We start from the raw sequence: 12,900 nt of genomic DNA, 5'->3' as shown, positions 1-12,900 counted from the left end.
CCCTCTGAATTGCCTTGATAACTGGCCAAACAAAGGGGTAGGATAAACTTTAAAGTTTCTTAAATGATCAACTTTTGCTCATTTTCTCATATAATGTTGGGTATTTTAAATGGCTTTCTTTTTCTCTTTACATTGACTGTCATATATGCTACGGTTTATTTTTAATATTTAAGTATTTGGAATAATTTTCTCTATTTATTCTGTAACTGAATATATCTGTGACAATGAAAAACACATTTATTAAGAATTTTTCTAAAGTTCTTCAATTAAAAAAAGTGGGCAGAGTAAAAACATTACATTTATGCTGTAACTAGAAAAAAACACCTTTTTAAAAATGTGTTCTTTATAACAAAGCTATCACTATTTCCATAGTGTCTTTTCTACAGTGATCCAATTATTCATTTATTAAAATAATAGTAATTAAGACACTACCACTTAACATATAGTATTTTAGACACAAGACATACTGATCAAAATAAGTGTGCCTATTTTCCTGAATTTATAATCCTGGAGAAAATTTTGTGTCCAGTTATTGGCTTTTAAAGCAAATAAATAGCTTATTATTAGTTAAGAGAGAAATTAAGCAAAGTTGTTAATGACATGGTTTTGTTTTTATCCAGATTAAAAAAATTACCCTTGAATTTTTCTCAACATCTAGTTCAAGATTAAAAGGTACTCCTTACTGTAGTACTCTCTCACTCTCTCCTCTCAACCCTCCTCCTCTTGCTCTGTCTCCCTCCCTCTCTCTCACTCTGGGTCTCTGTATCTCTGTGTCTCTGTCTTTCTCTCTCACACACACACAAATGTAATATCCATCATACAAAAATTTTAATATGGATAATTTTTAAAACTCACAGGCTATTTTTAAATATTACTCAAGATGTAAACAAAGAAATTATATAAATCCTCCTTGTGGATTTATCCAGATTATCCCCATGCACCTTCATGGAACATACTAAGTAAAACATAATAAGGGTTGGTTTTCAAGCTATTTAAAGTAATCTTCCTCTTGTCCATTATTAGTGATAGGAGAGAGAGCATTTAGGAGTGACTCATTTAGGAATGATTCATTGCCAAGTTATGCAATGGGGCACTGAGGAAGCAATGCATTCTTGCTCTTATTTCAGCTATTAAATTGCGAAAAGATTTGGTCAAAATCCTATCATAAGCGTCCTCCAAGCCCAGGAAAGAATGTCTGTAGCCAAAATTATATGAACAGCTGACAAAATTCCCTAGATATTATAAATGAAACAGAAAGGGGTTGTTCCAAGATCATAATACGTATGCTTCATTACAGAAATATTTAGAAAAGTATCTGTTTAGAGAATATTTTAATCTCTTGAAAAAGAGAAAAGCTAAATGATAAACTTCAAACCTCCTCCCTCAATTAAATGAGATGGAAGAATATGCAGTGACATTATGGGCTATTTAAAAAAAGATATAATTAGATGAGAAAAAAGTGGTCCATTTTTCATGGACATTCACTTTCCCACACACATAGCTTCACTTTTTGGAATGAAAACATTTACCTACCCTAATAAATCCTTTCCTAAAAAGAATTTCAACTAACTGTTTTTCTTTGAAGTTTAAAGAGCTGTGATGATATCCAATACCCCTTCTTGCCAAAGCCTTCAGTTGTTCACCTTTTCTTGTGGATTTTACTCGATCAAACACCATCTGCAAAGTCTGAAAGAAGCAAGAGTGTTAGGGATTTTGATCATTTCTTATCTAAGTTTAATTTAAATGAAAATAAAATAGTTAAATGAAAATAACAGTCATACTATGCAGTCGTTTGACAAAACGAAGCAAGTGCTTGAAATGGACTCTACGTGAGTACAAACAACATCTTATGGCAGCAGCAGTAACTATAGGAAATATTCCAAAATCTTGAACAGACTGTCTCTCACTTTCTCACCCCACTACTCAGGTGAAAAGTCCTGACGACACAGTAGATAAAACACCCGGAGGAAGTGTGAGTGCATGACCTGAGGGAGCCTTGCAAGCTCTCCCCAGGGAGAAAGAGAAACTTCTCCAGAATGGCCGGGCAGGTTCCTCATCCTATATGGTGGGGGAGTGCTTACTTCTCACTGCAAATCCATCACAAATGGCCTTAAAAATGTCAATTCCCTAAGAAGGAAATCCACTTGTGTAGAGTTATATGTACAAAGATAAATACAGCTTATGAGAGGGAGAAAAAGAAAAACAAAAAACAAAAAAACAAAAACAACCTAAGTGTCCAAAAGCCAAAGACACTTCAGTTGTATAGTCATCCATGCAATGGAATATTGAGAAGGAATTCAAATGATGATGTAAATTCATGGTTATTAAAAAAAGAGAGAGACCATGAAGTTTACAAAAAAAAAGAAACAAAAAAGGTATATAATAGAACTGTGTGCGTAGGCACCTGGGTGGCTCAGCCAGTTAAGCATCCACAACTCTTGGTTTTGGCTCAGGTCACGATCTCACGGTTTCATGGGTACAAGCCCCACGTCGGGCTCTGCACTGACAGTGCACAGCCTGCTTGGGATTCTCTCTCTCCCCCTCTCACTGCTCCTCCCCACTCACCCTGTCTCTGTCTCTCTCAAAATAAATAAACTTTAAAAGAAAAAAAAAAAAGACCTGTGTGTGTGTGTGTGTGTGTGTGTGTAGTCACGAATGAAAGGTTTATCCAGAAGATAAGTGATTACCTCTGATTGATGGCATTGCTTTTATTGTTATACTAATTTGTATTTTCAAATTCATCTACCTTAAGCATTAATTATTTGCATTAAAAAAGGGTATATATTTTTATTATTTTTATTTTATTTTTAATATGTGAAATTTATTGTCAAATTGGTTTCCATACATCACCCAGTGCTCATCCCAAAAGATGCCCTCTTCAATACCCATCACCTACCCTTCCCTCCTTCCCACCCCCCATCAACCCTCAGTTTGTTCTCAGTTTTTAAGAGTCTCTTATGCTTTGGCTCTCTCCCACTCTAACCTCTTTTGTTTTTTTCCTTCCCCTCCCCCATGGTCTTCTGTTAAGTTTCTCAGGATCCACATTAGAGTGAAAACATATGGTATCTGTCTTTCTCTGTATGGCTTATTTCACTTAGCATCACACTCTCCAGTTCCATCCACGTAGCTACAAAGGGCCATATTTCATTCTTTCTCATTGCCACATAGTACTCCATTGTGTATATAAACCACAATTTCTTTATCCATTCATTAGTTGATGGACATTTAGGCTCTTTCCATAATTTGGCTATTGTTGAGAGTTCTGCTATAAACATTGGGGTACAAGTGCCCCTATGCATCAGTACTCCTGTATCCCTTGGGTCAATTCCCAGCAGTAGCACTTGTACCCCAATGTTTATAAAAAAAGTTTTAATGAAAAAATTGACATACCACTTTTAGATATAACAATGTCTTTTTAGTGGTATGTTTTAACTACAATATACAAAGCTTCTGATTTTGACAAATTCTGTGTACATTATTTAAAGAGCATTGAACCATATGTACCCAAATATTCAAATGAAGCATGTGGGATTGAAGTCTAGAATTCAGGCTGCGAAACCCTTTTTGTGAAAGAAAAAATAATAAAAGGGCAGACCATCTCAGGGACTAATTGTTAACAAACAAGAAATAATCTATAAATCCTGATCTTATCCTTTTTAGACATGCTCTGCAAAGCCCTCAAGAGTTATGTGTAACTGGAAGTTCACACACAGAGATTTCTATTCTCGTAGAGATTGCATTTAGTTATTGCATTCAATACTGTCTATAACTGAGAAATAACAGCTGATGAGCGAAATCATTTCCTGGAGGAGCATTTCATTCTAAGAGCTGACCTCTGTGTCTATTGCTTTTTGGTTAGCATAGGTACACTCCTGAGGGATTTCCAGGTTCTTCTCTAAAGTCCTGAGTAGATTAGTATGTTCAGCTTCGTGTATCAGTCTTTGATCCATTTTTCTGGGATTTTTCTGGCTTTTCTCATCTCTGTGCATAAAAATAAATTTTAATCAATGAATAGTCAGATTTGCTTACCATAGTGAGCCCATGACTTCCCAGACCCCCTCATCACCCAGACAGTCACTCCTATATACATCTGTACTATTTTGACTCAAACTTCCTCCTCTAATGCACTTCCTCATTAGCTTCTGGGCCTTGTGATCCCATAGCAAAAAAATTTCCCTGTACACCCATATTTTCCCTGAGTGTTCCCTTACCTTCTTGCTGCAAGTAGCCTTCTTACCACATCCAGTTCTCCCCAGAGGACTTTGATTCCTCTTACTAAATTGGTGATCATTTTCTCTTTCTCATCTTTCATTACTCTAGGCTTGGAGGTAACGTGGGCATACCCCTTGCTCCACATTGCCAATTTCAGGCCATTCTCCTTTCCTTCTTGTGGTAGAGGCTACAAGCTCTCTGAGTTTGGTTGGTAAGGAAGGGCTCTCAGTTACACTGTTCCCTGGAGAATTGTTCTCAACTGACAAGAGCTTCCTGGACAAGAGCTTCCAACCTCTCCTCAGAGTGAGGAAGTTGCCCACAGCCAGTAATTGACTGACATGAAGTACAAAAATCAGCCACCTTGACCCAAGTTGGGCAATTTTGTGATGCTCTCAGATCTCCCTGTTGGATCAGGCTCAGGCAATGTTGCAGCAAGACCCATATCTATGCATATTTTCTTCACTTTCCCTTTTTATGCTTCCTTCACTTTCTTACAGGGCCCTCATGAGCTCAACCTTTCAATAAATCACTTACACCGATACCCTCCTTTCAGGGTGCGCTACTAGGGAATCTTGCCTAAGATATGGCCGCATAAACCTCTGCCATGTCATCAGACTGTATTATCCATTACCTCTCAATGTGACAGCCTTTTACAGATACCCAGATCACTTACCCTTTCTTTGATTTTTTTTTCAGTTTTCCCCTTAACTGTGAATATAAGACAATTCCAAATATGAGAAGATGACCTCACGTGTAACCCATCACTAAGAGGTCTCACCTCCAGCTAACATAACCCTTAACTCAAGGATATAACTATGGAAAGGCCTGGCCCTAATGTTTGCAGAGCATGAGGCAGAGTACTAGTGGAGGCCCACATATTGTGGTTTAAATATTTATAAGTTTTAAATCAAGGTAACAAACTATCAAATAAAATATATTCTCTTCTCCTACCTTGACAAATATAACTCCATAACAATGCAGAATTTAAAAGGGTGAGAATGAGCTCCAGGTGGCCAAGTCCCCTAAGATCCACTAACACCTAATATTATTGGAATAGATACAAAGAGAGGAGGACCAGAGTAGTACTCTCCAAAACACAAGGACCAAGGCAGAGGCCCCCTCTCACTCTCCGTATAATGATGGTGCTGAACAAAGTGTTAAAACATTCTTTGTATTTTTATAGTGTGAATTGTTGGTCACTAATCCAATTTGAAATGATGTCTCCTAGTGCCCTGAAGAAAAGTTGTCTAAAGATCAGTACTAAAAAGGCTTATACTTCCTACACTGTCTCTGGGCTCTTCACCTTCCATTACTTCTAAGGAAATAATACAACAGGCAGAAATAATAGAGGCAGAAAGTTCAGCAGCGAATTATAGCTTGCCCTAGAATTTGAGAACTCTGAATGAGAGAAGCTCTAAAATCTGTGTCAGCTTTGAAGAAGTATCTGCGTTTGATTGCTCAGACTTACTTAAAAATATTTATGAAATGACTATTACCTGTCAAGCAACATGCTGAGCACTAGAGATAAAAAGAGGGAAATACTAATAATGTAGGAAAAAGAAAGACAAGTAAAAATAACAGCAATACACTATAATAATTGATCTACTAATTATTAAAAGTGTAGCAAGAACACAGAAAAAAGAACACTAAATTCAACTGGAGAATTAGGGAAAGATTCAGAGAAGAGATAGCAAAATTATGAGTGTAAGCTTTGGGGGCAATCACAAAGGAGTGCAATTAGGCAGATGGGTCAGATCATGGAAAAACACAGATGCAGAAGAACAGGTCATGTAAGGAGAACCATACATACTGAATATTGCTGGAGGGGAGTGGTAGAAAGTAAAGCTGAAAAAGTTAGGGCAAAACCTAAAACCTGTTGGCATACCAACAACAGTCAAAAAATTTAGACTTTATCATCTAAGCAAGGAAAAAAGAATATTGAACATGGAATAATTTACCCAATTTGAATGTTAGCAAGGGCCATTGTTAGCTATACTGGAGAGTAGTGACCTCTAAGGCTCTGGAGTCTAAAAAGAAGACCTCTATCGTCATTCAAGGAAGACATAATGAGCATCTAAACCAGGCAGCAAGTAAAGCAGAGAGAATAATAGGGAGAGAATCTTGGACCTAGAGTTGTCAGGATTAGACATGAGAACAAGAAAGAGGAGTCAAAAATAAATTTCTACCAGGGCACCTGGTTAAACACCAGTCAGTTAAACACCAACTTCAGCTCAGATCATGATCTCATGGTCTGTGAGTTTGAGCCCCATGTCAGGCTCTGTGCCCACAGCTCAGAGCCTGGAGCCTGCTTCAGATTCTGTGTCTCCCTCTCTCTCTGCCCCGCCCCCCACCCCCCTCCCCCACTCATGCTCTGTCTCTCTCTGTCTCTGAAAAATGAATAAACCTTAAAAAAAATTTAAAAAAATTCTACCAAGCATAAAATTGGCATTTCAATGCATTCTAAAATTCATCCTATATTTACTTATGTGACTGTGATGGTAAATCAGTGACACCTCCATGTTGTGACCCCAGACAACATGTGTTGATTTTGTTCTGAGAACTGAGAGCTGCAGTCACATATGCTTAGTTTGAGAGATGATTACGTCAGGTACATAATCCACCTATGCTCATAGGCTGTGGTCCTACCTCTCTGAAGTCCTAAATGAGACTCATCTACGCAACTGAGGAATACATACATAAATATTATGGCCACTTATCTTCACCTGATTCTCCCACCCAAATTTACACAATTGGCAAATAAGTCCAAGCAATAATTAGAACTTCTTTGTTGCACGTTCAAAGTATGTTTCCGACTGGACTTATGAAGTATTTTAACCTTTTTAGCCACTAATTTGTTTAGTTAAATACTTACATTGTCTTTTGTTTCTCGATGGATTTTTTAACTTTTCGAAGTTTGTTGGTCACATCATGGGCTTCTTTATCAGCTTTGAGAGACCTTTTTTCCGCTTGCTTTTGCTCCAGGGAAGTTCTCACACTTAAAGCCCTCTCTTCTACATCTCCTAAGTTAAATCTACAAACAAATGAAAAGACTCCTTGCCTTGAAAACAATATCATATCAAGATTCAAATAAATTTGCACCTATTGTTAACATCCTGACATATACTTGTCAAGTTTTTAATTCCACTAATCTTTAGGTCTACCTCCTAAACAGAATCAAAGGCCCTTAGCATTCTGTAAATATATGTAAGTTCAGATTTCACAAATCTTCTATGAGTTGTAGAGACTCCTTTATTTTTCTCTTTGTTTTTCCCCCAGTTTTATGGAAGTAAAATTGGCATGTAACATTGTATAAGTTTAAGGTGTTCAGTAGGATGATTTCATACAGGTGGATATCACAAAGTAATTACCATAATAAGGTTTGGTAACACATCCATCACTTCACATAGTTACTTTTTGTGTGTTAGTGTGGTGAGAAGATTTAAGATCTACTCGTTTAGCTATTCTAAAGTACACAATACAGTATTGTTAGCTATAGTCACCATGTTGTACATTAGATTCCCAGAACTTAATCATATTATAAAAGTTAATTTATACCCTTTGACCAACATGTCTTCATTTCTCTCACCCGCTGTGTGCCCCCAGTCCGTGGCAACCACCAATCTACTCTGTTTGTATGGGTTCAGCTTTTTTAGATTCTATATATACAGTGAGATCATACAGTAAAACTTTGCTCTTAGGCAGTAATGGAGATAATCTCGGGCTCTCACCCTAACCTTCTGGATTGTAGTTACTTCTTTCCAGAAACCAGATAAACCTCAGGTGTTGCTGGCCTTTACAATCCAGAAATGTCTCCAGGCTCTGGGCTTTATACCTTTTGAAACGTAAATACCTAGGGACCTAGCGGTCCAGGCTTCCTGCTACTGTAGGACTTAAACTAGCAACCTAGTGCAGGTTGTAACGATTTGGCCGTTTCAGACCTGATATATTAACTAGGAAAATAGGTAAAAGACCAAATTCACATGGTATGTGAAGAGTAATATGTTTCTAGGGGAAGTAAAATTTAAAAAAAAAAATTCCTTATCTTTACATCACATGCATTTCCCTGAGTCAGGAAGCTAGGACCTTTGATAAGAAGACTGAAATGTCCATGGAAGTTTTAATCTCCTCTCAATATTTTATTGGCAAAATGCTGCGGCTGGCAGTAGCCAATAGCCATCATTACTATACTAACCACAGCTTCTTACAGCAAATCGTAAGTTGGCTCTCATCAATAAAGCTTTCTAAATGTGAGGCAAAGAGTTTTTGTAAAGTCTTTAAAGAGCTAGCATGAAGAGAAAATCTTGTTAGCTATTGAAAAGTAAATAAATTGGCATACTGGTGAAGTAAAGATTTAAAAAAAGGCAGTCTATACCACATGGCAGGAAATTTTATACAGTAGACAATGAAACAATAAAGTTAGTAAACACTTAGACCTGCTATTTTCAGACACTACTCTAACTGTCTTATATATATTTACTCATTTTGTATTCACAATGATCCTATGAGGAAAGCACTGTTACTATCCCGGTTTCACTACTGAAAAAATGGACACATAAGTGATCTGCCCAAGACTCCACACTTGTATGTGGCTGAGTCTGGCCTCCAAGTCCATGTTCTTAACTATGCAATCATGTTGTTTCTCTTTTATATTAATGCAACTTACATGATGTAGGTGAACATCTGTATGAAATGACATCATTTTCATCACAGTACTTCACTATTAAAAATCTAAATCACTTGGAAATAATTTTTTCCTCTCAAATCTCTCTGATAACCTATTTGAAATGAATGTGTTCATGACTGGACTTCAGCCAATAATACTGTGTAGTGCTACACTTAGGACTTTCATAATTTATTTGTATTTAATTCTCACCCCAACCCTATGCATTACTATTTTTCTCACCTTATTTTGCAAATGAGGAAACTAAGTTTGAAAGTCATCAGGTAGCTGTTTCGAAGTGCCATACTAATTGACAACAGAGGTAGGATCCAGACTTGAGCCTGACTGTGAAATGCATGTTTTTAAGCACACTGATACCGTCATTAACATTAAACATGCTTCACACTTTTTTTTTTCTAGAGACCAGACTGGAGACGTTGACAGGTACAACTATTATTTGAAAAGCTCTCAGATGCACAGATTGAGCCCTAAAGTATCCTGATTTGTTGATGATCTGGAGTTACTTATGAGCAAATTAAACTGCATAAGACCAAGCATTTTCATAGTACATTTTCTAAAGAGCCCAAAATTCCATAGACATGCCAAGATTCAATTCCTCAAGCAAAATTAAATCCACGATATTTTTGTGAAATATGTTCCTTTTTTTTAAACACTGATGGATTTTAATGAATCAAAATTAAACAGAATTATTTAACAAAAAATAGCACAGGCAAAGTTAATGGACAGGTGTTAGACTCAGAGAAGATAACTGCCAAATTAGTAACTGACAATGAATTAATTAGAATTCCTGAAAATAATACTCTAGTTTCTCTTCAGATCGTATAAATCTTTCACCTTTTAGAATTCTTGAAATAGTAAAAAAAAAAAAAAAGCTACAAAACCCAAAAGAAAAATTACTTGAATAGCACATGAGCAAAAACTTGAAAGACTACTTACTTGAAAGAAATGCTCAAAGTCAATCCCGATCAGAGTAATGCAAATTACAACAGTAGCAAGACATGATTTTACACAATCAGAATGGCAACAATTAGAAAAACCGATCCCACAAGCTTGTGACGATAGGTCACAATAGAACCTCATGAACTACTGATGGGACATAAGCTAAGAAACCACATTAGGGGTAAGTCAACTTACCCCATTAGTTTGTCCACACTACAAAATATGGTGATTGTGCTCCTAGGTATAGGTTCCAAAGAAGCTTTTACAGGTGCATAAAACACTATATATTCTATTATACACTGCCCTTTTTTTTTTATTGTGGTACAATTAATATACAAGATTATATTAGTTTCAGATGGGCAACAAAATGATTCAATATTTGCATATATTATGAAATGATTGCAATAATTCTAGTTAATATCTGTTACCATACATAGTTACAGAATTTGTTCACTTGTGATAAGAGCTTTTAACAACTAATCTCTTAGCAACATATGCAATACAATATTCTTAATATAGTAGCTATGCTGTACATTACATCTCCATGATTTATTTATTTTATGAAGTAAGTCTTGACTCCCTTCACACATTAGGTGAAAATATTTTGCTTTTTAAATATTTTAAGCATGTATGTGTACATGAACAATAAATATAGTTATTTTTGGATTTCTATTTTATAGTTAGGCTTCCAGAAATATCCCAGATGCACAGAATTGTGTTTGTTTCTAACTGAAATCTATAGCCACACTCTAAAGTAAAGTAGGTGAGCTGTGTAACTTCTTAGTAGTTTGAAAATTTATTTTCCTTGTCCCAATAACAAAGGTCAAAGGAACCACTGTACTGTAATCTCCAAAAGTTCCAAACACAACAATACATTTAATTATCATTATTATTTTAAATATACATCACCAGTAATGATTAATTACTATATGTCTATTTAGGTGTAAACAATTTCATTAAACTTTGCCACTTAAGCGAGATTATGGTGCCTTATTTACTATTTATTTATTTATTTATATCTGTGGCTTCTTTAAAGCTTCCATGGCTTAAAATAGTCTGAAATTATCTAAAGTAAATAAAGCATTCTTTCTGATCGCAAACTATGTGATCCAAGTTAATATCCAATTAATAAGTATATTTTCATATAATTTATACTTCACCCAAACTGGATGATTACATTCAATTTTAAGCTATTTCATGCTACAGCACATAAAATTTAGCAAGATAGCAGTGTCTCAAAGTTACAATTCCCATAACCATAAATTAAAAACAATAAAATACCCCGTGAATAAAGATGCTAACATATAGTAAGGATACTTTAATTTTATATGGGATACTTGTGTGCATCATAAACATTCAATTTATTTTGCAAAGAACCTCATTATTTACTGGAAATGTATAAGACCGAAATAAAAATATAATAGTTTACAATAAAAATATAACAAAAAAAGGAGTAGAAAACTATTTAAAGATGGCAATTTGTAATAACACAAGTAAAAAAATTTTTTCAAGAACTGAACTAGAAAGATGCTAAATATGCATTCTGCTAACAAATGAGCACCAAAAACAGTAATGAATAGCTTATTACAACAGTGGATTTTGTAACTTTCCTCACCTTAAAAGAATAAGCATGATACAAATTATAAAAAAAAAATTAAATTAGATGACTTACAAAAAAAATAATGCCGGTAACTTTTCCATTTTCCTTAGCTTCTCAACGAGCAGTGGAAACATTTTTACTGTGTTTCCTGAACTAAATACTGAATCAGGACTAAGATTCCTCAGAACCATTTTGGCCTGTAGCAATGAATAAAAAATTTTATTAGTTTTAAATGCTGTATAATAAAAAAAGGAATTACTACTTTTGGCTAAAATATTTTCATGGTCATCTAATCTATGTTTCTGAGCTTTTTAAAATAAACTATAATAACAAAGTAAGTATAAAAATATAAAATTTTGTAAAGAAACCATCAAAGAAATATGTAAATCAATGCACTAAAAGAACAACGACAAAAAGAGGAATATATATATATATATATACATGCACACATATATGCAATTTAACATGCAATTATTTAAGTCCACACAAATCAGTCAGAAAGAGGTTGTTGAGTAAATGCTGCTGGTTATACTGTGGCTGAAGGTAGGGTAAATCAGTTTCTCTCCATGTCATGTATAAAAATCACTTTCAAATACATTCTGAATGTTTTTAAATGACAAAATAAATGGAAGGAAATGGAAGTTAATTATGTTTCTGAATGGGAGATGATCTAACTCAAAACGTAATGTAAAAAACTCACATGGGAAAAGTCTAATATATGTCACTCCCCAAAAATCAAAACCACAATGTGTGACAATAAGACAAACTTCAAAATATAAAAACCACCATCAACTTACTTAATATAAATATGTAAAACTTACATGATCCCAAGTTAAGGTTTTAATATACAAATAGTTCCTACAAGTTGCAATAAAAATCATGAAAGAAAAAACTTACAATTGGAATGCCTGGGTGGTTCAGTCAGTTAAGCATCCAACTCTTGATTCTGGCTCAGATCATGATCTCACAGTTCATGAGATCAAGCCACCCATCAGGCTCTGTGCTGACAGCATGCAGCCTGCTTGGTATTCTCCTCCTGTCTCTCTGCTCCTCTCTCTCTCTCTCTCTCTCTCAAAATAAATAAACTTAAAAAAAAAATCCCAAGACAGCAGAAGATAGAGGAGTAAAGAATCTTCTCATTTACTGTTACTGTGATTTCAATCTCTCTGCTGTCATCAAGAACACTGACTCTGTGGATAGTGACCCCTCTGTTCTTATCTATTATAACACCAAACAGGAATTCCTGGCTTGTGGTACATGTTTTAGAAAGCACCAAGTATTAAACAAAGACCAATTTCCTTTTCCTCTTTCTATTCTATCTCTGAATCACTAGACTTCCAGTTCAACTTACAATCCTAAAATGAAAATTGAAGACTAAAATAATAACAATAATAGTAGTGGTGATAATGACACCAAGGTAACTCAAGAAAACAAGGAACATATTGTTTTGCCAAAAAACATGTGAAAA

General features: G+C 35.1%; 1 protein-coding gene across 2 annotated transcripts in view; it reads right to left on the bottom strand.

Moving 5' to 3' along the window:
• The window catches only part of DDX60 (DExD/H-box helicase 60), a 103,262-nt gene that overhangs the window by 39,960 nt on the left and 50,402 nt on the right, over positions 1 to 12,900 (bottom strand). For both annotated transcript variants that reach the window (XM_030312780.1, XM_030312781.2), the window contains exons 25-28: positions 11,505 to 11,629; positions 7,085 to 7,243; positions 3,834 to 3,981; positions 1,534 to 1,686 (exon numbers count right to left, since the gene is read on the bottom strand). In XM_030312780.1, the coding sequence (XP_030168640.1) occupies positions 1,534 to 1,686; positions 3,834 to 3,981; positions 7,085 to 7,243; positions 11,505 to 11,629 (585 nt within the window). The remainder of the gene's footprint in view (positions 1 to 1,533; positions 1,687 to 3,833; positions 3,982 to 7,084; positions 7,244 to 11,504; positions 11,630 to 12,900) is intronic.

Source organism: Lynx canadensis, chromosome B1, assembly GCF_007474595.2.
Source record: "Lynx canadensis isolate LIC74 chromosome B1, mLynCan4.pri.v2, whole genome shotgun sequence".
NCBI lineage: Eukaryota > Metazoa > Chordata > Mammalia > Carnivora > Felidae > Lynx > Lynx canadensis.
Note: the sequence above shows the minus strand (reverse complement) of the source record. Positions and strands in the feature narration are given on the sequence as shown.